At 57.6% G+C, this 26,175-nt stretch overlaps 1 protein-coding gene across 2 annotated transcripts; it reads right to left on the bottom strand.

The window, feature by feature from the left end:
- Positions 1 to 10,446: 10,446 nt before the first annotated feature.
- Positions 10,447 to 25,147, bottom strand: P2RX3 (purinergic receptor P2X 3). Of its 2 annotated transcripts, none has more exons than XM_045012241.1 (12): positions 24,597 to 25,147; positions 21,943 to 22,078; positions 16,761 to 16,832; positions 16,447 to 16,513; positions 15,967 to 16,060; positions 14,915 to 14,992; positions 13,884 to 14,025; positions 13,483 to 13,619; positions 12,814 to 12,907; positions 12,132 to 12,197; positions 11,283 to 11,360; positions 10,447 to 10,822 (listed from the first exon to the last, which is right to left on the bottom strand). In XM_045012241.1, exons 1-12 carry the CDS (start codon positions 24,734 to 24,736, stop codon positions 10,709 to 10,711), a joined length of 1,218 nt encoding a protein of 405 aa, XP_044868176.1. In that variant the 5' UTR covers positions 24,737 to 25,147; the 3' UTR covers positions 10,447 to 10,708. The 2 variants fall into 2 exon arrangements, 1 of the variants encoding a protein (XP_044868176.1); XR_006578643.1 differs by having other exon boundaries at positions 10,760 to 10,822; positions 12,788 to 12,907.
- Between the last annotated feature and the right edge of the window lie 1,028 nt (positions 25,148 to 26,175).

Below are 26,175 nucleotides of genomic sequence, written 5' to 3'. Positions count from 1 at the left end.
GGTGGGCAGGGGAAACTGAGACACAGGGCTGGGATGTGACTGACCCATGGTGACATCACAGGTGGGTGCAAACCAGGTGAAGAACCCAGGTGTCCTGGCTCCCACTTGCTGTACTGCCCACTGAGCCAGCTAAACCCCATCTTAACCTCCCTGCTTGACGATTCTCCCAGAATGCACCAGGCCAAGGCCCGGCCTGACCAGGCTACTCACTGGGGAGGTGCTGGGAGGTGCAGGGGTAACCCCGGCACTCACAGCCCTGGGGACAACTCCCCTGGGGGGAACAGGGAGATGCTCTGTCACTCAGATACTTTCAGTCCAGGCTGGGGTCTCTCTCCAGAGGCTGCGCTCTGGCTCTGTCGGGGCAGGAGGCAGCAGTCCCTGGGCAGGGCCGGTGCCCGGTGTGACACAGGAGCGCAGACAGAGGGCACAATGAGCTGCCTGCTCTTGGAGTCTATGAAGCTCTGCTGGGACTAACAGCAGCTCCACAGCAGAGGCCCCACTCAGCCCCCACTCGGTGCCCCCAGGCCTCCACGTTCTCCAGAGGGTTGGAAATGGGGCTCACAGGGCCAGATGAACTCTGCCATGGGCACCAGTGCCAAGTGTGTGTGTGCTGGGGGACACTATGGGAAGTGGAGGAAGCACATTTGTGCCCCAGGGCTCAGCACTGGCCAGTTCTCCCCAGGCTGAGGGGTCCCAGCGCCCCTGTTCACCACAGGCAATGAAGGGCCACACGCCAGGCTCTGGGTGATCGCCCCACTTCAGTCCCAGCCCCACTGGGCAGGGTCCCATGGCAGTGCGGGGATCCCTGGCTCTGAGAGGTTGCCCCCAAGGGGCAGGGGAGGGAACCCCAACGCTGGCACTCAGAGAGTAGATGGCACCAGCCCGTTGGCTACTGCCCCATTCCTTGTGGCCGGGCACCCAGCGCTGCGGCCTGCGGTGAAACGGCTCCAGGGTTATCAGGACGGCCCAGGTGCGGGGTCCCAGCGCAGCCGTTACTGTGTGAAATGCCCTTGTGAAACCTGCCCAGCGCGGTGGGGAGATGCTTATCTGCAGGGCCGTCCTGAGCCAGTGCCCGGCTGGCCCTGGGGGGAGGGGCAGGGGGATGTGTGTGGGGAGAGGAGAGCAGGGGCACGCAACTGACAGCAGCGCTTCTCAGTCCTGACCCGCAGCCCTGGCCTCCCCCACCCCACAGCTCTGCCGAAGTGCCTCTGACACGCAGCACCCTGGGGCATTGGGCACTGAGGAATTGCCAGGTCAATGAGCTGGGTCCTTCCAGCCCACTGCCCGCTGTGCCATGCTGCCTGGTACCAGGCAGGGTCCTGCCCCACTGACCAGTGTGGCACTCTCCCTGCTGGGGGAGTTTCCCGAGGGTGGGGGGGAGTGTGTTGAGGCCCCCAGAGAAGGCAGTCCCCTCCCCATCCTTCAGGCTGTGGAATTGGCCAAATCACAAACTACACTGGCACTGTAAGGGACGTGTCAGCCCCAGAATCCCGCATCTGACAAAATGGGGCATCGGCCCAGCTGGGGTCAATGGGCCGGATCCCAGCTGGTGTAAAGCATCTTTAGCTCTGTTGACCCCAACCTCCCAATGGGGCGGGTCCCACTGAGTTGCTGTGATGTGTGTGACATTCCCCTCCACAGCTGGGCACCCAGCGCATTGGGCAGAGGCTGCTGCTGTGCCGGGGCTGGTTCCTGAGCGGCTCCAGGTCAGGTCACAGGGCTGTAGGGTTTAAGACCAGAAGGGCCAATTCGGACCATCCGCTACAGTCCCTGGCATCACCCACAGCAGGGGCCCCCAGCCACTGCTGCCCCCTGCCCAGAACACCAGGGACACCAGGTCTGGAGTCAGATCCCAGGGTCAGGGTCCCACATGGCTCACACAGTGCCCCTCAGTCCCAGCCCCTCCCTCCCCCAGCTCAGCACCACACCTCAGAGCCAGCCTGTCCCATCCCTCTTGGATGCACCCTCTACCACCAGCGGTGAACTGCGGAGAGCCCAGGTGATGCCCCTCAATCCCAACCCACAGTCCCCTGCTAGCCCAGCCCTGGGCTCCCCTGACCACAGCTCTGCTGGTGCCCCTCAATCCTGACCTGCCACACCCTTATAACCCAGCCCTGAGCTCCCCACCCCCCAACAGCTCTGCTGCTCCCCTTCAATCCCAACCCACAGCCCCCTGCTAGCCCAGCCCTTGGCTCCTCCTGCCTCCTAGCTCTGCCGGTGCACCTCAGTCCAGACCCACAGACCCCTACTAGACTAGCCCTGGGCACCTCCCCCACAGCACCAGCTCTGCCGGTGACCCTCTTTCCTGAGCCACAGCCCCCTGCTAGCCCAGCCTTTACATCCTGGGCCTCTCTACAGTGGGTCCCCGAGTGGCTGGGAGCCCAGCTCTCTGCTACTATTAGGAGGGGGGTGTAACGATGCTGCCTTTGGTGGGACACTTCTGAGAGTATCAGTTTAGGGCAAATTGCTTAGAGCAGGGCAGTCACAGCCCCAGGCTGGTGGTTCTCCACCTCTAAGGCACCAAACCAGTCAGACAGAGAGGACTTCGATCTCAGCCCACTGGCTAACCACAGGTCACACAAGCAATTCCCTTAGACACTCCAGTCTCCCAGTATCACCACCAGTGCCACTTGTTATGGGGACAAATCGTTATGAAAACCAATAACCCAGTAAAAGAAAAAAGGTTCTCCCGATCCCAAAGGACCAAGACCCAGACCCAGGTCAATATACAAATCAGATCTTACCCACAAATCACACTGTTGCCAATCCTTTAGAATCTAAAGGTTTATTCATAAAAGGAAAAAGATAGAGATGAGAGCTAGAACTGGTTAAATGGAATCAGTTACATACAGTAATGGCAAAGTTCTTGGTTCAGGCTTGTAGCAGAGATAGAACAAGCTGCAGGTTCAAATCAAGTCTCTGGAGTACATCCCCCGCTGGGATGGGTCATTCAGTCCTTTGTTCAGAGCTTCAGTTTGTAGGAAGGTTCCTCCAGAGGTCAGAAGCCAGATTGAAGACAAAATAGAGGGGTTTTCAAGGCCTTTTATACCTTCTATCATATGGAAGGACACCCCTCCCTTCTTACTGTGGAAATCACAGCCGCAAGATGGAATTTGGAGTCACATGGGCAAGTCACATGTCCTTGCATGACTCAGTTCTTTACAGGCCGACACCATTGTTTACATGTTAGTTTGAACGTTCCCAGGAAAGCTCAGATGTGGGTTGGCGTCTCCCAAACTCCATTGTCAGTGAAGTGTTTCTTGATTGGGCACTTACTGAGAATAGTCCCTTCTCAAGAAGCTGTCCAAATGCTTCACTGAGGCTACTTAGAATCAAAACACATTGAGATACAAGTACAGAGCCAATATTCATAACTTCAACTACAGTAATGGTACACACATACAGACAGCCTAATCATAACCAGCAAATCATAACCTTTTCATAGACACCTCACACGACAACTTTTGTACAATATTCGCTGAAAATATATAACAGTGGTTGTGACAATGATCTATACGGTCACAGTTTATGTCAGTAACGTCACACGGGGTGAACCCAGAACCCCGTATGGTCTGTGGGGACTTGGGGGCACTTTGAAGACAGCTCGTTTGTAGACCTACCCCCTGGTGGCCCCTTGGGAGCGACATGAGGCAGCTCGTGAGTCAGACTCCAGGCTGGGGCTGGGGGTGTCACAAGCCGTGGGGTGCAGGGGGCAGGAAGCACAAGGGGCTGGGAGCTGATAGTGGCTCTTTCCCCTGGGGGCCGTCTCTAGTCGCCGTCTCTGTAAGTCCTGGCGCACCCTGGATGGAGCCCCTCACTCAGCCCTGGGGGGAGCCTGACCCACAGGCCACTGCCCCCAAAGGGGACCCCCTACAGAGGGCTACTGCATGGGCCCCATGAGCTTGGGTGAGACCCCAGCCCGGACAGTACAGGGCTCAGTTATCCCCAGCCGTGTGCTCTCACTGGCCCCCAGCCCCGCTGCATTCTGGACACTGGGTCCTCTGACCCCCACCCTTTTCTGTCCTGGCACCTGGGTCCCCCATCTCCCACTGACCCCCAGCCATGCTTTGTCTCTGACCCAGACCCAGTGTAGGTGCCCCCCAGCCCCTGCCATTGTACCCCCTGGTCCCTGCAGCCATGGGAGCATCTCTCTTCTCCCCGGTTGTTTGCGGTCTGGGGTGCACCATGGGGCTGGAAGGGACCATTGGTCTCTCTTGCCTCCCTGCTGAAGGTGCCCTGGAGCAGGAGGTACCAGCCGAGCAGAGCAGCTCCGTTCTGGAGGAGGAGCCCAGGGATCCGGAGCCACCAGGGCCCGGGGAGAACAAGAGCAGGTTGGACAAACGCCTTTCAGGGATGGCCTAGATAAGTCCTGTCTTGAGTGCAGGGGACTGGACTAGATGACCTCTCAAGGTCCCAACCAATTCTATGATCTACAACCCCCCCCACTCCCTAAAGCCTCCAACCTCCAAACACCCAGCACCCCCCACACCCAGTGTACTCCCCCGTCATCTACAGCCCCCCGCACTCCCTAAAGCCTCCAACCTCCAAACACCCAGCACCCCCCACACCCAGTGTACTCCCCCGTCATCTACAGCCCCCCGCACTCCCTAAAGCCTCCAACCTCCAAACACCCAGCACCCCCCACACCCAGTGTACTCCCCCGTCATCTACAGCCCCCCGCACTCCCTAAAGCCTCCAACCTCCAAACACCCAACATGCCCCCCACCTCACACACACCCTCCCCTGCATTGCCCCTGGCTCTCAGGCAGATGCTCCCACCGTGGGGTGAAGTTGCTACAACCAGGGCAGATGCTGACAGGCAGCCCTTAGGGACCCAGCCCTCTCTCCCCAGCCTGGCCACCCCTGCCCCATCCCTCACTTCCCCTGGCCCAGCCACATGGAGCTGAAGAGCAGTTGCAGCTCTGGTCCTGGGGCGGGAAGGAGCGATACCAGGGGGTGATGTGATTTTTTACTGCAGGGTGTCACTGGCAATCACTGAGAGCAGGGGAGGGCGGCTTCCCGCCCCCCCCCCCCGCCATGTGGCCGGGAGCAGAGCCAAGTCCAGGGAGCAGGATGGAAGGGCTTTTTCTGTTGCTGGTCCACATGACAGTCTCACTCTCTCACTGGCCAACATGACAGTCTTCAAACCAAGCTGGGAATGTGGAGCAAATAGTCCACGGTTACTAATGGGCATAGCAGACTTTTGGCCTCTATTGTTGGGTCGAATCCAGGTTGGCTTGGAACTCCAAGCCCACACCGTATGACAGCTGTTTGGTGGATCATGGCACATGTGATGAGTTTGGCGTCTTGTGTCAGGCCTCAGCAGTTGAGTGTCTACAGCACAAAATAGCTCTTGGCAATTAGTGCTAATCCCCTTTCCCGCACACACACATCTTCTCCTTGCTGGCGATCTGTTCTTGCACCTTCCCTTGAAGCATCTGGCACTGGCCGATGATGGGGTACTGAGATAGATAGATGTCGGATCTCACCCAGCTTGGCCCTAAGAGGATTGAGTTTGGGTCACGGGCCCAGAATGTGCATTTGTGTCCACCGTGCTGGACAGAGGAGGCAGCTTGCTCCCTGGGAGCATTGGCAGTGCTGCTATCTCTCCAGACATGAGGATGCATATTTTCATATGTGGGGGTTTCTGTTCCAGCCCAGTTCCTGGAATTAGGTGATTCTGTGGAGCTCCCGGCATCCATTTAACAAGGAAGAGAAGTCTCACCCTCGCGGCTGCCCAGAAAGGCTTGCAAACGTGACTGCAGACTCCAGACGTAGAGGAGAACTGAGAGTCCAACCTTAAAAAATCTCATGATCGTTAAACCAATCTTAGGAGTTTTGGGGGAGTGGAGACCCTTTTTGAATGCTTCGGGGTGACAATATTTCATAGATTCGAAGGCCAGGAGGGACCTTTGTGGTCATCTAGTCTGACCTCCTGTATAACACAAGCCAGAGACCTGCCCTGAAATCATTCCTAGAGCAGAGTTTTAGAAAACCAGCCCATCTCTTGACTGAAAAATTGCCAGTGGTAGAGAAGTCACTGGGACCCTTGGTCAATTGTTCCAATGGCTAACTACCCTCACTGTCAAAAACGTACACCTGATTTCCAGTCTGAATTGTCCAGAGTCTGTTGCAGCCATTGGAATAACCTTGGTATTGCTCAGCCCACATATTGTAGAAATACCACTGGCTGACTGATTGTGGCACCAGGAGCATGTATTTTTTCCCTTGGGGTAGGTCAGGGCCAAGATATTAAATGAAGAGTGAAATAGCCTCAGGGACTGAGGCCTGCTCAATGCACAGCTTGTACTGAGGTATCTCTGGGATGAACATGCCAAGCAGGCACCTACGATTCCCATCAACCCCCTCCTCACTGGCCAGGTAGGAGGAGAGGGCAAAAAATCCATGAAAAGATCCTGCCGCAAGTGACCGAGTTCTGTTGGGAAGTCGGGTGGCCAGGTGGCCTGGAGGTTTCCTCACATGACAGAATCTTTAATTAAAGATCAGAGGGGTAGCCGTGTTAGTCTGGTTCTGTAGAAGCAGCAAAGAATCCTGTGGCACCTTATAGACTAACAGACGTTTTGCAGCATGAGCTTTCGTGGGTGAATACCCACTTCTTCGGATGCAAGATTCTTCGGATGCAAGAATACCCACTTCTTCGGATTCTTCTTTGCATCCGACAAAGTGGGTATTCACCCACGAAAGCTCATGCTGCAAAACGTCTGTTAGTCTATAAGGTGCCACAGGATTCTTTGCTGCTTTTAATTAAAGATTCATCTTTAATTCCTGGAGACTCCAGGACAATCCTATGAAGCAGTGGCTGCCTGGCAGCAGGGAGCTGCAGAGAAGCTGGATGCAGAGAGGAACACCCAGGAACTGTACCCAGGGCCGTGTACGGGACAGGCTGCAAGTGCCAGACAGTACGGCTGGGTGCAAGTCTGTGCGCGGCAGCAACTGAGGAGCCCCAGTGAGAGATGCTGAGCCTGGCATGGAAACCCGCACGCTCCTGTTTGCTTCACCGGAGACTGGAGTGGTGAGCCCTGCCTGTCCCCAAACAGGAACCTCTATTGCTCATGGTGGGCTGTCACAGCTTATGCCTATTGACACCCATGGGGGCGAGTGCCTCCCAGTCCTAGCTGCTGATGCATCGACAGTGCTTGCCTCCAAGTCCTGGCATGGTGCTGGCACCTCCAAGGGTTGGGGTCGCCAGCGCTGAGCAGCCCCAATAATTACCATGGCTACGGCTGTGGGTAATTTACTGGCACACTTATACTGGTACCACCCCTAGGGCAGAAGTTACAAAGGTGCTATGATAGGGTGGCATGGCCCTTTAAGGGCCAGACTCCTGCTATCACGTGACCCCACTTAGTCCTGCTCTCATAGACTGGGAGGCCACTGATTATGGTACTGCCTGGGCTGATTGAACCAGGGCTGGCTAGACCGGGCCTCCTGGCCTTAAAGGGGCAGGCACCCTCAAACCAGGGGAGCTCACTCCCCTTCCCAAACAGGGGTCGCTGTCTCAGTATAAAGCACCATGACGCTGGTCTGGCTGTGACAGGTACAACAATAGCCCGGACAAACCTTACAGAACGAAGTTGAACCTCATTGAATTAAGTGTCAGTATTTTGGGAGGCCGGTGTATTGAAAAGGCAAATGTTTCTGCTCTATTGGGACATGGCATAGAGGGAAGGCCACGTCTAATGCAATCGTGGGAAGACATTAGGGACGTCAAAGGACTTTTGGGGACAATACGTCTGAAGTGGATTTGCTGGGAAATCCACAGAAGGGAAGGAAAATGCAAATGACCCACCTCAAAGCCCTCCTGATCCCCTCCTTTTGCAGCAGCACGGTGAGCAGTGACCCACTGTCTGGCTGATGGCCTGCTCAGGATCTCTTCACAGGCCCAAACGGGAGCAATGATTGAGTCAGAGTCACGGGTTGTTCTCTTTCTGAGCAAAGTATGACAAATGTGTAATGCCGGGGCAACCCCTGGGTGGGGGCTGCTCCCGCCAGCCCCACACTGGAGGGGTTGAGCTCGGATGAGCTGAGTAGCAGGCATGTAGGTTCTTTTATTGGTTTGAATGTTTTCCCTGTAGTGCTTTTACCATAAGAATAAAATGCGCTTGCTTAGAAGAGCTGAGCGGTACCTTCTGTGGGCAGTTACGCTGTTGTTGGCCGACGGAGGGAGAGCAAGCAGGCCTACTTAGGCAGTCTGTACCCGAAAGGATCGGCCAGGACACGTGAAGGGGAAAGGTGGGGAGAGCGCTCTTTGCTGGGGGACGACTCCCTTCCCTGGGGTGCCTCTCTCTGCACGGGGAGGGAGTAACCCTGTGCTTGCCTGGCAAGAGGAAGACAGACATGGGTCTCCCCCTGTGAAAGGCAGTGGCTGGGGAGCTAAACAGGGCCGTCCCTAGCTATTCTGGGGCCCTATGCAGCCCCCCCGTGGGGGGGCAGGGCTGGCTTGGGGGGCAGGGAAGAACCACCCCCCCAGCATCACCAGCAGCACGGCTGGGGCCAGGTTGCTGCACTTCCCGCCACCGGTGAGTGCAGACCCGGCCCTGCTTCAGTCCTCAGGGGAGTGGGGGCAGGGCTGGGGCGGAGCAGGGGTGGGACTGGGGCGGTGCGGAGGCTTTGGGGAAAGGGTGGAGTGGGGGCAAGGCTGGGGCGGAAAGAGGTGGGACTGGGGTGGGGACTTTGGGGAAGGGGCAGAGCAGAGGCAGGAAGAGGCAGGACTGGGGTGGAGCAGGGGTGGGGCGGGAGGCTTTGGAGAAGGGGTGGAGTGGGGGTGGGGCTGGGGCAGAGCAGGGGCGGTTGCCCCGACCAGTAACACTAACCAGGTCCACACTGGTGGGGCCCGTGCCAGGACTGGTACAACTTCGGCTGTAGCCGAGGGCTCAGAAGCTGAGGCTACGCCCCAAGGAGAGCCCCAGCCCAACACGGGCTAAGGTGTTTCTGCTAAGCAGAGGTACAACCGCTTCCCCGAGCAGGGGGGGTCTTGGTGCTGAAATCTCAGCAATCTCCCTAGCTGGGCAGGAACAGACGAGCCCCGGCTCTGGCCAATCCGGCGCTGATCGGTGGTGATGGTAACACCGGCCACACAGAGCAGGAAGCATCGGTTGCGTGTGCCTGCCACCTCCGTGTCCCCCAGCAAGCCCTGGAGAGAGCCCCAACCTGCGCGCCTGCCCCAGCCCAGCCCAGCGGGACACTGACGAGAAAGTGAGTTTTATTGATTAAAAAGCCCTGGCGTGGGAGAGTGGAGTCAGCACTGGAGGGGGGTAATAGCACGTCCCTGAGCCCGGATGTCCCGTCACGCCCAGGACTGCTTCCTCCTCCCCCCTCTGGAATCTGGGAATCTGCCAGGATGGAAATAGAGGCAAAGGTGGGGAGAGCACCCTCCGCTGGCGAAAGGAGACCCCACACTCCCACCACTGGGGTGCCTTTCTCAGTGCTGGAGAGAGCACCTGAGCTGGAGAGAGCGCCCCCTGCTGGGACAAGGGAGCCAATCCCATCCACTCCTCAGTCCCAAGGGTGCCCGCCCGAGCTCTCAGCACCCAGCCAAACCCAGAGAGCGCCCCCTGCTGGGACAAGGGACCCAATCCCATCCACCCCTCAGTCCCAAGGGTGCCCTCCCGAGCTCTCAGCACCCAGCCAAACCCAGAGAGCGCCCCCTGCTGAGGTGCACACACTCCCCAGGGTGAGGAGTGCTGCCCATTTCTGGTACAGCGCCAGGCATGCTGGTAACCGAGTGGTGCCGGTACCAGCAGCAGCCATGTTGGCCCCTGCCTGCCATGCCCAGGGCCGCCCAGAGGATTCCGGGGGCCCGGGGTCTTCGGCGGCGGGGGGCTCTTCCGTTCCGGGACCCGCCGCCAAAGTGCCCCGAAGACCCGCGGCGGGAGCCCCCCGCCGCCGAATTACCGCAAAAGCGGGACCCGCCGCCGAAGCGCAGCCCGGTTTTCGGCGGTAATTCGGCGGCGGGGGGGGGGAGGGTCCCCGCCGCGGGCCTTCGGGGCACTTCGGCGGCGGGTCCCGGAACAGAAGGGGCCCCCCGCCACCAAAGACCGGGCTGCGCTTCAGCGGCGGCGGGTCCCACTTCCCCGCCCCGGCCCCAGCCTCAGCCTCTTACCTGAGCGCGTCTCCGGCGGGGCCTGAGCTCCGTCCCGCTCAGAGCCGCGTGGTGAGGGGGCGGGGCTGGGAGCTCCACGCCGAGCGGAGGCAGCTGCCCCGCCCCCTCCCCACGCCGCTCTGAGCGGGGCGGGGCTCAGGCCCCGTTGGAGCTCCCAGCCCCGCCCCCCCACCACGCGGCTTGGCTCGGGGCGGGGCTCAGGGGCTCGGCCGGAGACTCGGCGCTTGATGTGCTGAGGCTCCAGGAGAGGGGCGGAGGCGGGAGCCTCCGCTCTTCTCTTGGGGGCCCCTGCGGAGCCCGGGGCAAATTGCCCCCTTTGCTCCCCCCTCTGGGCGGCCCTGCCCAGGTTCGATGGGGAGGGAATGGTACATGCTTCCTGAGGGAGACGGCAGCGCTTTCACGAGGACGTGCCGGAGGAGAGATTTCCGCCCCCTTGGCGAGGGGGCCCATGACCGGTGATGAGGAAGAAGCAGAGGATCACAGGAGGGGGGTGTACAAAAGATGCCCTTGCCAGTGAGCAGGGGTGAGGTGCCTGCGGCAGCAGGGGGCGGGTAGGAAACTGTCCAGTCGCCAGGGCCAGGGGCGCTAGAGGCCGATGGAGTAGGCCCCCGAGTCGGTCGACTGCTTCTCGTCGTTCCGGCCTCCCAGCATCTGGCTGCTCCTGTACACGGGGCTGTGGCGCAGGGTCACATCCGTCACCTGCAGGGGGCACAGAGCCGGGTCAACGTCCACCACAAGGGCACAGAGTGACCTCCCCACAGGCAGCACCCGTGGCAGGGACTGTCAGGCTATTGCCACAGCCATGCTGCACCCCTTGCTGGTAGGAGTCAGGAGCCTGCCCCCCCAGCCAGCGCTCCCAACCCCACTCCCCACAGTGCCCCCTGCTGGGAGAGGCTGGTACTGGAGCAGCTGGGAGCTCCCCCGTCAGCCAGCGCTCCCAACCCCACTCCCCACCGTGCCCCCTGCTGGGAGAGGCTGGGACTGGAGCAGCTGGGAGCTCCCCCCACAGCCAGCGCTCCTGCCCTGCTCCCTGCAGTGCCACCTGCTGGGAAACACCAGGACTGGAGTAGCCAGGAGCACCCCCCAGATCCAGCACTCTGCTCTCCGTTGGGTGTGCCAGGCTCCGCAGCACCTTGGGCTCCGCCTCCCTTGCACTCACCTCTTCGAACTTCTTTGCCTTGTACTGCTCTGCGCCCTTCAGGAAGTTGAGGAGGATGATGTCACACAGCACAGTGCCCTGCCGGGGAGGGGAGACAGGCTGAAGGGGGGCCCAGCCAGGCTCAGCAGAGGGTGGGGCCTTCCTTTCTGGGTGTGGGGCTGTCCCCAGTCACCTGGGGATGACAGGGCCCAAAGGCAGCAGGGCAGGACCCACAGGCCTCTGGGTTCATGGCGGGGGGGCTCTGGGAGCGGGAGGCTGGACATGGATCCTGAGCTGAGAGAGGCTGATGAGCTGGCCTAGCCCTTCCCCTTCAGAGCGGGGCTGAGCGCAGGTGCCCGGGCTCGTGTGTTCAGACCCCGCACTGCTGGAGCGTCAGTAACCCTCTCTGGGGTCCGGCCAGCATGAGCAGGGACAGAGCCCTACACCAAGTGGGGTGGGTGACACTGCTGAGTGCAGGCTGGAGCACCTCCCGTGGCATCGCCATGTTGCCATCTTGGATTCCCCCTGGGCCATCACCATGCTGCCATCTTGGATTTCCCCTGCATCATTACCACAGCCCTGTCTTGGATTCCTCCCACCCTGTTACTATGGCACCATCTTGGATTCCCCTTGTGTCATCACCATGGTGCCATCTTGGATTCTCTCTGCGGCTCTGCAGTCCCTGGCAAGCCTGGATTTGACCTTTGATTCAGGGCTTCACTAAGCAGCAAGGAGGCCTGTGCCCAGATGAGCAGCTCTTTGCTCCGCCCAGGGCCTCCTTTTTCCCTGTAGCCTGGGGCTTGCTCACCCCGGCTCCTGTGGAGTGGGCAGAGGGGAAGGAGGAGGTGGCGGAGAGACCGTTGCACTCACCACTCCGACGGAGGTGAAGGCTGCCACAGTGTTGATCAGGGTTGGGATGATGTTGAATTTCCCAGCCTGAGAGGAAAGAGTGTGGAGTTAGTGTTTGGGGGAGGGAAGGTTTGCCCCTAGGATGCCAGATGAGGGCCCCCCCTCCTTCTCCTGTATAGGGTGGTGTAACCCCCTCTCCACACCAGCCTCAGGATCTGTGCCCCCTCCCCTCCTGCCTTGTAGCTTCCATTGGGCACGTGAGTCTTGGGGCTCTTGTCCTCCATTAAACATGGCCACCAGGTGGTGCTGCATCTCCAAGCGCATGACCACAGCCAGCCAACTCCTCCTACACCCCGTGGCGCTTCAGCAGGGGCCTGAGTCCATGTGGGGGAGTCCTCTGCACTCATTGCATGGGGTGGAAGGACAGTGAGGGGCCAAGCTGGAACCTTCCTCACCAACAGGAGGTGGGTGGCATGGAGAGTCAGGCACATGGGGGCAGTCCCAAGCCTGGGCCTGCACATGGAGGGGAGGAGCCCCAATGCTCTGATTGGCCAAGAGCTATACATGCCCACGGGGTGGTCTCTACGAGCCTTGTATGGACCCCTCATACACATTGGTGATTCCCCATCAACTCCCTTCCCCTATCCTAGGGCTTCAGTGCTGGCTCCCTCACTGACCCTGCCGGCTGCCTGGCCGTACGTACGTTCCCGTAGACCAGCACATCGAAACGGATGCCAAAAGCCTTCATCAGGGTCCGGTACTCAGTGCCGTTCTCCCGCCTGTAGTACTTGGCATACCTGGGGGACAGGGAGAGGGGCTGTGACTTGCCACCCCCTGGTCCCCGGTGCACGAAGGTGTGCACACCGATGGGCGGCTGTGTGTGTGGGGGGGGGTGACACACAGTGTGTGGAAGGAAGGGTCTGGCATGAAGGTAGTGTGTGTAGCGGGGAGGGTGCATGTAACTGGGTGAGTCAGTATGTAGGTGTGGGGATGTAACTGGGAGAGTGTGTGTAATAGTGTGTCTGGTGTGTCAGTGTTGCTAGAGGGGAGTGTGTGTAATTTAGTGTATTTGGTGTGGAACTGGAGGGGAGTGTGTGTAGAGTCGGGTGTATGAGGTGTTTGTGTGTGTATGTGGAGGGCAATGTGTGTTATGTGTGTAGTTGGGTGTATCTGGTGTGTTAGTGTGTCTGTAGAGGGCAGTGTGCGTAGTCGGGGTATGTGATGTGTCTGTGTGTAGCTGGAAGGTGCTGTATGCCCGTGTGAGAGGAGGGACATGTGCCCCGAGCGTGTCCCAGCGAGTGAGTTAACCCCGGGGTCTCACACAACTTTTTCCGTGTGTTCGCGGGTGTGCGTGTACACCCGCTGCGCTTGCCTGAAGTTGTAGCCGGGAGAGACACTGTTCTTCTCGGAGACACTGTCGAGGCGGGTGAAGGTGTAGCTGGGCACGCAGTGCTCCCACGAGCGATCCAGGTCACACACCCACCCGATCTTGATCCCCAGAATTCCTCCCTGTGCACAGAGATGGGGTGTTAGGCCAAACTACCCCAGGCAGCACCATAGAGGGGCCACTACGCGGTGTCACTGGACGGACCCCTTCCCCCATTCTAAGGGACTGACCAAGGCCCCAGAGTCCCCTGCAGCTGCCCCCTTCTGCTGTGTGTTGAAGGACGCCCCCTGGAGATGGTCCTAATTCACATGCGCCATCACACGTGTGCTCTCTCCTGGCATGTGGCTGTCAGGCCAGAGCCCAGCGTGAGGAGTCGCGAATCTCACCGTGGAGGCCAGCTTGGAAAAATCCTGTCCAGCAAAGCGGACGATGTCGCCCAGGCGCAGGATGGGGCAGAAGGGCTGGGTAACTGGGTGGAAGCGGCACGTCCGGATGTCCTGGGCCGTGAGGTTGGGCAGCAGGTTACCTCTTGGAGGGAGGGAGACACACAGAGGGGACTGTGAGAACAGGGTCCCATGGGGAAAACCCATCAATAAACCCAAAGCCTACTCCCAACCCTAACCCCCTTCCATAGCCTCCAACCCTAACCCTAATCCCTTTCCATAACCCCAACCCTAACCCCCTGGCTGGCTCGGCCACAGGCTCCCCTGCTGTTATTCCCAGCTGCAGGGAAATCTCGACCATCACCAGGAGGAGGGTGGCCCCAGGAGCTGGGAAGTCCTGTTTATCTGCAATGCGGCCGATTGGACGAACACAGCCTGGGGGCGTGGCTCTCTGTGACCCTGAGGGTCCGATCCTCAGCTAGCCAGATCCTGTGCTTGGGGCAGGCTCAGATGGGGAGGTAAAGGCGCTTCAGACCTGCTTTGCACTTGCCATACTCTGGGGGCCTGCCTGGTCCTCAATATCAAATAGAGCAGCCTCAGGGCTGCACGGACTTAGACCCTACTTTCCATGGCCCATGGGGGGCAGAGAACAGCCCCAGTCACGACCCTGCTCCATCCCCTAGGGGCCCTGGGGGGCAGAGATTAGCCATTATGCGGTTCCATCTGGCCAAGCCCCCCACTCCACCCCCGTGGGCCCTGGGGAACACAGAATAACCACAGTGCAGCGCCGCCTGCCCCTGATCCAGTGTCTGAGAGCAGGGTGAGTGCAGGGCCCTTGCCCCAGCCCCAGGCCGGCTGGGGAGACTCCTCCACCATGGGGTCTCGGGGGTCATTTCCACCCACCTCAAGGTCCCGCTACGCTGCCAACGCAGGGCAAAGCAGGTTCCGTGTCCCTGAGCGTCGGGCCCTGACCCCAGGAGAGCTGAGGTGGAGGGGGCCTGTACACACCCCATGCAGCCGCCCCGAGTACTCACTTCTCAAAGTCAAAGAGCGGGAAGCGGATGCTGTTCTTAATGAAGAGGGTGAAATTCTCTGCCTCCAGCATGATGGGCCTGCAGGGAGAGAGCCCCGGGAAGTCACCCACACGGGACATGGGCAGGGGGCTGGGGCCTGGGGCCTGCCTGGGTGGCCACGTCCCATCCCCATCTGCCCCCCTGCTCCTGGCTATTTACCCACCGCAGCTTAAGGCTCTCTGTGTCTGTGGAGTCTGTGCAGCGCCTTGCACAACCAGGGAGAGCCGTGCATGGCCTGGCCTGAGGGGCGCTGCTGTGACTGAGAATAATCCTGTCGGGCTGGATGGGCTCTGAGCCCAGGTACAGTGTGGGTGGCAGTAGCCTGAGCTCAAGGTGACTAAACAGTAAATACCCCTATGGGCCCTGTGGGGCAGAGCATAGCCACACCACAGTGCCATCTGGCCACAGCCCCAATCCACCCCCTATGGGCCCTGTGGGGCAGAGCATAGCCACACCACAGTGCCATCTGGCCACAGCCCCAATCCACCCCCTATGGGCCCTGTGGGGCAGAGCATAGCCACACCACAGTGCCATCTGGCCACGGCCCAATCCACCCCCTATGGGCCCTGGGGGACAGAGAATAACCACAGTGCAGTGCCATCTGATATACCACCTCCCTTATGGGCCTCATAGGGCAGAGAATAGCCACAGCACAGTGCACCCTGATCCACCCCCTATGGGCCCTGTGGGGCAGAGAATAGCCTCAGCACAGTGCCACCAGGCCACGGCCCCAATCCACCCCCTATGGGCCCTGTGGGGCAGAGAATAGCCACAGCACAGTGCGCAGTGGGGTCCCCCCTCCATGTCGAGAGCTCAGGATGTGGGAGGTTCCCCACCCCTGGCCATACGGAGCAGGTGACACAGCCAAGCACAACTGCCACCAGGAGGTAGCCCTGGTGCGGCGCCCCAGACTCCTCTAGGTGCCAGTGACTTCCAGGAGGGCTCTCAGGCTGGGGACAGAACAGGACGCTGAAGCAGGGGAAAGGGGGTCTGCCCCGAAGGGCCCAGCTTACGCCTGGACGGTGTCCACCTCAGCCGGGCACCAGCCCTGGATCTCACAGGTCCGCAGGCTCCTGTTGTAGTTCACACACTGGCCAGTCAGGATCCCTGCGAAACCGCCCCCTATTAGCACCACAAGCCCCATTCCCAGCCCCTCCACCCTGCCTCCTGTGCCCACATGGCTCCCGGCTGCCACCCCCACAGAGCCCGGATCCTGCAGAGAGGTTTGCATTGGCTACCACCTCCCAGCTCCTGATTTTCCATCCGGAAGAGGCAGGTTCAGACACCGCCACGCATCAATCCATCCATCCACCCCTGCTTCTTCCACTCATCTACTCCTCACTCTCTCCTTCCTCACCGATCCCTCACCCCCACCACACAGCCTGACGCTGCTCCCTCCCGGCCATCGCACCATGCCCGGGCATCCGTCCACCATGCCCACATGCTAGGTCCCAGCCTCCTGTTGGAGCTGCTGTGTGGTTCTGGGTTCTTACCGCTTCCCGTGGTAGGGACGGGCCTCTGGCAGTCGCTGTCAGACACACAGCTGTACTTCACTTCACTCTGGAAAAGGAGAGCAAGGGGGAGGCAGACAGAGGGAATGAGTCCCAGGGACAGACAGGCAGGCACATAGATAGCTCCCCCTCGCCTGCCACCACTTTGATGGCAGAGGGGGACCCCAGATGCCCCAACAGCAGGTACCTCAAGGGAACCTCTCCAGAGAATAGCTTCACTCTCAGCTGGGGAAGATCAACCCTCCTCCCTCTTCACAAGCCCTCCCACCATTCTCCCTCGCTCCTCATCTGCTTACCTCAGGGCAGAAGCCTTGCACCTGGTTCTCCGTGACAATCTGCTTAGTGATGATCACGAAGACGGACGTCCCCTGCAGAGTTGGGATGGGGTCAGAGAGATAGGATAGGGAAGGATGCAGAGATGAGACAGAGTAAGTGAAACAGTTAGAAGCTGGGGTATGTTGAAAACTGTTAAAATTGTGAGCGATCACTTTAAATTCTCTGGGGATTTCCCAAGCCTGCATGCGATCAGCATCAGTCTGCAGAGAGCCAGCCTAGAGTAAGGTGGGGTGAGTTGTGCTAGGGAGCAGCCTGCTTTGTCTCACTCTGCTTTTGGTTTTAGTGTGTTAAGGTTCTGTGTTCTAAGAAATAAAATCCTGTTATGTGGCAGCCTTCCAACAAGAACATTTGATATTTTTATTAGGGCTGTCAAGCGATTAGAAAAAGTGCCGCAGGCCGAGGGATGTGCTGGCCGCAGCTTCCCGCCACCCCCATTGGCCTGGGACGATGAACCACGGCCAGTGAGAGCTGCGATCAGCCGAACCTGCTGATGCGGCAGGTAAACAAACTGGCCCGGCCCACCAGGGTGCTTACCCTGGTAAGCTGTGTGCCAGAGGTTGCCGACCCCTGGTTTAGACATTTGCGCAGTGAAACCTTTCCATCTTTTCAGTGCGGAGCAGATTTTCCTTTCAAAACTTCCAACAATTGTATTTTCTAAAAATTATTTAAAATCCTCTCGCAATCAAAACAAAATGTTTTATTCTACCCAAAATGATTCCCCCCCCCTTCAATTCACTGAAAATTTCAAAATACTTCATTTTTGGTGGACCTGAAACAATTTCTCCCCCGGCCCCTACTTTTCCTATTTGCCAAGGAACCCAAAATGTTGTTGGTTCCCCAAGGTAACTTGTGTGGGAGGGTGTGTTCCTCCCTGGAGACAGGCCTCACAGCTTGCTCCTGACCATGCACGTGTTGCATCTGATCAGCCCTGATCATGTCTTGCATAGCTGGAATCCTGCCCCCCAAAGCTCCCCCCCGGAGCTCTGGGATCTGTATGAGGCACCATGAGTGGGTGGTGGGCTCAAATCCTAAACCTTGTATATTCTGAGCAGGGCTCTGTGTTCGATACAGAAAGCTGGTGGAATCATAGTTCATTAGGGTTGGAAGGGACCTCAAGAGATCATCTAGTCCAACCCCCTGCTCAAACCAGGACCAATCCCCAAATCCCTAAGTAGCCCCCTCAAGGATTGAACTCATAACCCTGGGTTTAGCAGGCCAATGCTCAACCACTGAGCTATCCCTCCCCCCGAACACAGAACCTGCATGGCCTGGGTTTGCTGTGGTCTCTACTTACCAGGCCAGTGGGCAACTGGGTGCTGTATGAGCGGGAGTTTCCATGTAGGTTTTCCTACCAACCCCAGCTGGCTAAAGATGCACTGTGGTCTCTATAGCACAACCTCTGGGCAGGGATCCTGTCCGAGCCAGAGAGCACATTAGCCGTAACAACCGCTGTTCTGCAGCATTCTCAACCACCGAGCCCAGTGCACATTACAAGGGGGTCCCTGCCAGGGGAGCGGTAAGCCCTCATGTGTTTTGATTGTGCAAAGATGATCCAAAAGGGAACCCCAGTTTGTTCCCCAGGCTGCTGGGTCAATTGCACAAGGATTACTCTCAGCACGCTGGAAATTGAGGCTAGATGCAGACAACTTTCGCACACCCAAGGGTTTAGTCTTCTCCAGATTGAAGCTAGGGCTCATCCACCCTGTGATATGAGAGAAGCAAAGTGATTCCAGACAACATGAGTGAAAACTGTGTTGTACCAGAGTGTGTGTTGTGTGTGTGAACTTCCCTTTGATATACGAGCCAGGGTGTGACATTTTTTGAGAGCAGTAACTGAGACCGGAGCCCTGTTGTGCCAGGCGCTGCATAGACACACAGCGAGACACAAGCCCTATCCCAGCTGAGATCAGAGCCCTGTTGTGTCCCTGCCTTAAAGTGCTACAATCTGAGAGACAAAGGGTGGGAGGAGAAACTGAGGCACAGATGGGGCAGTGACACGCAGAGGACACTTAGCCTTCAGAATAAGCCCAGCAGCCAGCCATCCCAAGCCTGTCTCACTATGCATTCAGCAGGGGTTGCCCATCATGTTCAGCTGTGAAGTCCAGAGAACCAAGCGCGTCTCACATGCCCACTGAGCACTCCCCTGGCCTGCCCTCCATACGGAGCTATAGCAGCGACCTCAGGGCAGTAGGCGAGGCTGGGACACAGGGGCCATTGAGGAGGGCTTGGCCAGCCCACTCTGCCCCCTGCCTCTCAGCATGAGGCCAGTAGCCCCGTGGCTAGCGCTCCCTGGCGCTCGCATGAGTGAAGGTGACTGAACGGCACTGACCTCCTCTGTGACCAGCCGCCTCACCAGCCTGTCAGGACACACCCACAAGTCCTTTTGGGAAGGGTTAATGGTCCTGGCCCCTTTAATGACCAGAGCAGATGACGGGGCTGGTGGGAAATGAGCGAGTTGCTTATTGCAGCTGAGCAGCCAAGCCTCAGGGTAAGGTCAGCCTCAGCATAGCTGCAGCTACAGCTTTTCAGTGTGCGTGTGTATTGGACGCTGGGCCAGATCCTCAGCTCGCGTCAATGGACCATGACTCCACTGGAGTCAATGGGCCAGATCTGCAGTCCCAGCACTAGGGGCTCCTTCTCCTAGAAACAGCGGGGCTGAAAATGCCTTTTATTTCCACAGGAAATTTTGAGTTGTTGGCAAAAATAACTAGAAATCAAAATATTTCCATTTGGAAACATCACTGTGGTGCCTCATGGGAGCTGTAGTTCCAGTGCCTCACGCACCCCAACCCCCTCTCCGTTCTCCTCTCTAGGCCACGTTTCTTAGCCAGACTACATCTCCCATGATGCACTGCAGTCTCCCCTCATGGTGAAGGGCGGTGGGTGTGTATGAAAGCCCCTAACCTTTCATGGGAAATGTAGTCTGGCCAGGGAGCCCAACCCACACAGAAGAACAGGGACAAGAGGCAAATGAACAACAATTCCCATGAGGAATGAATGAAGTAATTCCTGATTGCAATATTGTTTTGAGTTTGGGGTGTTTGGTCTTTTTAACGAAAAAAATCTACATTTTCTGAGGAAAGTGGGCACCTCTCTCAAAAAATGCGTTTAGTTGAAAACCCCATTTCCACTAAAACACAACTTTAATGGAATTTTTTCAACCAGCACGTCTCTTAGATCAAAGCACCTTGATTCGATCCCTAGGCATGGCCCTTTTCATAGAGCCAGGAGAATTATTATTTTTTTTATTGACAAACAGATCTTTCATCGAAAAATGCATTTTCCAGCATCCTCCCCCACCCCGAAAAGTCAAAACATTTCATTTCAAGATGGTTTGTGTCATTTTTCACTTTGCTTTTTTGAATTCAAATGTGCCCCATTTTTTTCAAAATACGCAAAAAAGGAGAAATCCACCCAAAAAACAGGTGATTAGAAATGAACAATGTAAACAGAATTTCATTTGACTCACCCAGGATCTGTAGACTAAAAAGCATGAGCCCCTCCTATCTCAGCTAACAGACCTGAAGATGAGCTCTGGGCAGTTTGAAAGCTTGGCTCTTCCACCAGCCGAAGTTGGTCCATTAAAAGATATGATCTCACTCACCTTCTCTCTCAGCTATGTTAGCTCTCAGCCAGCAACAGGCTTTACATGATGCAGCCACCAGAGGGAGAAACCGCCCCATACTGAGTTCTTGTGGTTTCTCCGGGAAGAGCGTGACCTAGGGGTTAGAGCAATTATTGCTCCCCTCCCAATTCAACTAAAATTTTTGCTCAGTTCTAGTTCTGTATCCTTCGTCTTCCTAATTTACTCTGCACCTGCTCTGGGACTTTCCAAGCAGGAGAGCACTGCGTTGTATGTCCCTGTTTGAAGCTGGGGGAAGGAGCAGTAGCTACAATGCAATGTCAAGGCCGGTCTGTTTATCCTGAACACTGTGTGCTTGTGCTCACAGCTTGTAAAGGGGACGAAGGAAAGCTGCTGACGGCTCAGGAAAATGCTGTCTTTAACCTTCTATGCCCTAGGCGGTTCTACGGAGGGATCAGATGTTTTGCTTTATGATTCTGATGAGGCCAAAGTAAAGGAACAAAATTCCTCCAGCTCATGGGTCCCTTCACAGATCCTCCGTGGGGAGGAGTGTCTCCCCCTCTATATTCATAAAGCTGCTGCCTTCTCCTTTTTCAACCCCCTCCTCTGCCATGACGCTCACAGATCTCTCCCTGTTCTGATCTAGGGTCCTCATCCTCTCACAGAAGGGGTACATAGGGGACATTCCCTGCACTCGGGAGTACACAGGCCAACAGCTGCTTGTTTAATTGAATAAGGCAGGTATCAGGGATACAGTTCTTTGACTTCAAGCTTAGAGGCTGAAGCAGCAGATAGCAGGGACCAGTATTCATTATATCACTGTAGCATCAGCCAAGATCGGGGTCCCCACTGTGCCAGGTGCTGCACACATTAATGAGAGAGAGTTCCTGTCCCAAAGCGATAGCTAGATAAGATTAGACAAAGTATTATTTATCTCCTCATTTTCTCAATCATGGCAGGGCCTGTCTCTCGCTGTGTGTCTGTGCAGCGCTTGGCACAACGGGGCCCTGATCTCAACTGGGGCAGGGCCTGTCTCTTGCTGCGTGTCTGGGCAGTGCCCGGACCCATGGGGCCCTGATCTCACCTGGGGCAGGGCCTGTCTCTCGCTGTCTCTGTGCAGCGCCTGGCACAACGGGGCCCTGATCGCAGGGCCTGTCTCTTGCTGCGTGTCTGGGCAGTGCCCGGACCCATGGGGCCCTGATCTCACCTGGGGCAGGGCCTGTCTCTCACTGTCTCTGTGCAGCGCCTGGCACAACGGGGCCCTGATTGCAGGGCCTGTCTCTCGCTGCGTGTCTGGGCAGTGCCCGGCCCCAGGAGGCCCTGATCTCGGCTGGGGCAGGGCCTGTCTCTGCGTGTGTCTGGGCTGAGCAGAGCCCAGCATGACCGGACCCTGATTGCAGCTGGAGCCTCTGGACACATACTATCATAACATGAATAATAGCAGTAATAATCAAGTCCCTCCAGCCCTTTTTGGCATCCTTAGCTCCCATCGCACAATACCCCAGTCCTGACTATTTTTAGCCACTCCTCTGGTATTGGCTCTCCAGCATGAGGATTACCTGTGGGGGTGTAACGTAGTCTGCCGTGTCCATGACCCTGTTGGTGTATTTGCCGAAGCCCTTGACCTTGGTCACCACAGAGGACTCAATGGAGGTGTCCCGCACCTGGTACGCCTTCTCATGGAGAAACACCCAGCTGTGGGGAGAGAGGGACAGAGACCCACATTAGCCTCTCATCAGAGGGGCAGGTTGGGGAAACTCCCCCACAATTCGCCAACCTGGGACAGGTTCAGGAGACAGCTGTGAAGATCCCTTTGCATTGTCCCCAACTCTTGGGATTTTATTGGGAGTGTTTGCTGGCGTTGCTAGAGCCCCACCTCCTGGAGTCATGGGATTTAATGTGTCTAAATGGAAACGGTTTTGTGTTCGGGTTAACTTTAGTTTTCTTCAGCCTAAACTGCATTGGGTCCACACACGTGTCCTGTTTTCAAACGAACCAACGTCTTGCGCTGCATTCATCAATCCGTTTTGGAAGCGGGTGAGCTCTTTCAGACTGAGTTCCTGGAATTCCAGTGTGGGTGGACGCATCCCCTTTCAAAAGGACCATTTTGCTCCTGACCACCCTCCTGCTGCCATCCCACACTGCACTGCTGCCCACCTGGGGCAGCTCGTCCGTTTACCTTCGTTCCTTGCTGCGGGGGGATCACCTCCCTGTTTAAATGCTGGCACACAGCCATCAGAGCCCCTTGGCAAGCTGAGGTCACGCACTTTGCTTTCATCAACAAAAACGAAATGCAAGTGTCTAGCCATGCTGATTACCAAGAAGAACATGATAACAGGACCCCCATGTCCCCTACTGGCTCAGGACCCAGAAGGCAAAGAATTTTATAAGACAGTCGCCTGATTTTGGAGGTAGGTTGATTCAGTAACCCCCGTTACTGAAACGACACTTCTTTCTGAAAAGTGGCAGCAAATGTTAAAATATCCCTTTAAAATAACGAGTGAGCGGAGCGGGCTCAGAGCCAGCCAGGATGTAAAAGCCACACAGAACTCTTCTTCCTAAACATCTCGTGCCACCTAGTGGCCCCCTGCAGATTCTTCTCTGCAGTTGTACCCCCGCTACCTTCACTGCTTTTTCTTGTTGCTCCGTGGTAGATTTTCCCAAAGTGCCCAGGTAATGGAGGCTCTAACGTCCCAGGACTTAGGAGCCCAAAAAAGAGATTTTCAAAAGAGCACAAAGTCAGATTTTTTTTTTTGCAGTCACCCTGCACACAACGGGGGCCAAATTCACCAAGCACACGATGGCTCCTGGTGCAGCCCAACTGTTTACAAGAACTCAGGGCCAATCATCAAGATAGTTTGGAAATCTGGGCTTCTGTTTGGGGGCATGAAAGGGAGTGAGAAGCTTTTGAAAATCTGGCCCTGAACCTCATTGGAAATCACGGGGATTTAGGATGAAATAATCCAAAGCATCTAAGTGATTTAGGAGCACAAGTCCCATTTTCAAAAGTGCCAAAGAGGTCACTGGGGCAGGGGGTGAAGGAGAGGGGCTGTGTGGATGTCACTGGGCTGGGGGACCATGCACCCGGGGGGAAGGGGTGGCATGGGAGCCACTAGGGTTGTGGTGGGGCCAGAGGGGGCGCTATCCGTGGTACAGCAACCCTTTTGGGGAAGGGCTGCAGGTTAATTCCCTTGGCTCTTACTGACGGTGGAGAAAGTGCCCCACCCTCCGTGTATCCTGCCCATCAACCCTCTGCTCCGTCTTCCCAGCCCCCACCTGCTCACACAACCTGTGATGCACCCCTTCCTCCCAGCACCCCCCTGCACAACCTCCCCCCGCCCTCACTCCTCAGATCCACACACAGCCCTGCCCCTCCTGTTCACACAGAGTCACACACACACCAGCCCTGCCCGGACACCCAACCCAACGGCTGTCTCTGCACTCTCCCGCAGGGAGGCTGATGGGCGGGGCTGGGCACTGTCAGGCTGGACAGTGTGTACAACCAGGCACAAAAGGCTTCTCCAAAGCCAGCCTCCCACTCTTTAATTCGGCACATTGGTGGCAGAAGGGGATAGCTGCCTCTCTAGGAGAAGCTGTCTGGCCCCAGTGGTTAGGGCCAGAAGGGCTTGGACCTCTTCTGTCCCCCAGCACAGCCCCAGCTGGCAACGCCCATCAGCAGCTAGGAGCAGAGAGACCCTTGTGGCTGGACAAGCTGATTACATTCCTTCCAGAGAGCATATCCCCACCACCCCTCCTCTGCAACCCACATGCAGGGTCGGGTCAGTGGGCAAATGGGGCTCTTTAGCCTTGGGAGTTAGTCTGTGCCAAGGTGAGGTTGGCTCATGCCCCAGCCTCCTTCCTCCAGGAGTGGGGTCTCTGGAGATCAGTGTATGATGGTATGCACCCTGGAGGGTAATTCTCCTGGTCCTCTGGGACTCATAGAAGATTAGGGTTGGAAGGGACCTCAGGAGGTATCTAGTCCAACCCCCTGCTCAAAGCAGGACCAATCCCCAGACAGATTTATTTTTACCCCAGTTCCCTAAATGGCCCCCTCAAGGATTGAACTCACAACCCTGGGTTTAGCAGCCAATGCTCAAACCACTGAGCTATCCCTCCCCCGCAGATCCCCCCAGATGACGAGGCCCAGGGGGAAAGGGGTTTGGCCACGAAGCCCAAGTACCAGTGAGACTCCCCTGGCCTGGGGGCCACTCACCCGATGAAGTATGAGATGATGAGCAGCTGCACAGCCCGGTTGATCACGCCAACGGTCCAGCTCTTCACCACCACTGACTTGGTGGTCTCGTAGGTGAAGAACTCGGCTACGCAGTTCATGCTGGAGGAGAGCATGGGCATCGGGAGCAGGGAGTGGGCCACCAGCCCAGGGCAGATGGGATGCCTGGACCGGAGACTAGGGGGCAAGGGGTACCCCAGGGGGTGACGGATGCTCAGAGCTAATTGGGAGGGCTGTCACTTTAAGACAGGGAACAGGAGTGGAGTCTTCCTGTGTCCTGCGGCTACTCTGGGCTGCCTGGAGCCAAGGGACCCCTGTAATATACGCCTCCTCCTGCCCCCCCCCACCCCACGGTGATGCCATCCGGGAAAGGTGGGGCTTCCTAGCCCATCCATTACCAGTTGGAGTCTCTGGGGTGTGGGGGAGTGGGAAGGTCTTTAATGCATTCCATGAGTCCAGAAAGGAATCTGCTGTCTGCGCATTTCATCTCAGCTCTCATCCTTCCCCCCCACAGCTCTGCCGGTGCCCCTCACTCCCAACCCAAACCCCTATCTCCACCATGGTCTCCCCCACCCCACCCCACTCCAGCTCTGCTGGTGCCCCTCGATCCTGACCTGAGTCCATGTCCTACCACAGCTCTGCCAGTGACCCTCAGTCCTGACCCAAATGCACATGCTAGCCCAGCCCTGGGTTCCCCGCACTAGCTCTGCTGATGTCCCTCAATCACGACCCACAGTCCCCAGCAATCCAATCCCACCCCCACAGCTCTGCTGGTGCCCCTCAATCTTAACCTGCAGCCCCTGGCGATTCCATCCCTGGCAAAACACACAGGCAGCAGTGGAAGTATAGCCAGAAAGGAGAGAGCCAGCTAAACAAATACCACACTGATTTTTCTCTGGAGACAAATTAGCAGCTGGTGGAAGATGCTGGGCAGTGGCAGTTCCTGAGCCTGAAGTTCTGTACTTATCTTCAGAGCATGCACAGTATGGCAGGGCCAGTGCAACCCATTAGCTGACCTAGGCGGTCGCCTAGGGCGCTAGCATTTGGGGGGTGGCATTTCGGGTCCTTCGGCGGCGACCGCAGCGGCCGGATCTTCGGCCTCCCTGGTCGTTGTCAGTATTTAGGCGGAAGGACCACCTGCAGCAAGTAAGGGGGGGCGGCACGCAGGGGAACTCCCTGCCTTAGCTCACCTCTGCTCCGCCTCCGGCTCTGCTTCTCTCCCTCCCAGGCTTGCGGTGCCAAACAGCTGATTGGCGCCGCAAGCCTGGGAGGTGGGAGAAGTGGAGCGGCGATGGAGTGCTCGGGGAGGAGGCAGAGCAGAGGTGAGCTGGGGCAGGGAGCTGCCGCACGGCTCCCAGGGCCAGGGGGAGCTGCTGCAGGGGTGGGGGGAGGTGCACCTCAGGGCAGGGGGGGGAGCTACTGCGGGGGAGCGGGGGGCAGAGAGCTGCCACAGGGCTCGGGCGGGGGAGGCGCAAGGTGGAAGTTTCACCGAGGGTGCGAAACATCCTTGCACCCGCCCTGCAGCATGGGCTGACACAGGGCCCTTGCTTGGCTTCCCCTG

The sequence above is a fragment of the Mauremys mutica genome, chromosome 4 (assembly GCF_020497125.1).
Source record: "Mauremys mutica isolate MM-2020 ecotype Southern chromosome 4, ASM2049712v1, whole genome shotgun sequence".
NCBI lineage: Eukaryota > Metazoa > Chordata > Testudines > Geoemydidae > Mauremys > Mauremys mutica.
This window is presented reverse-complemented; position numbering and strand designations above follow the sequence as displayed.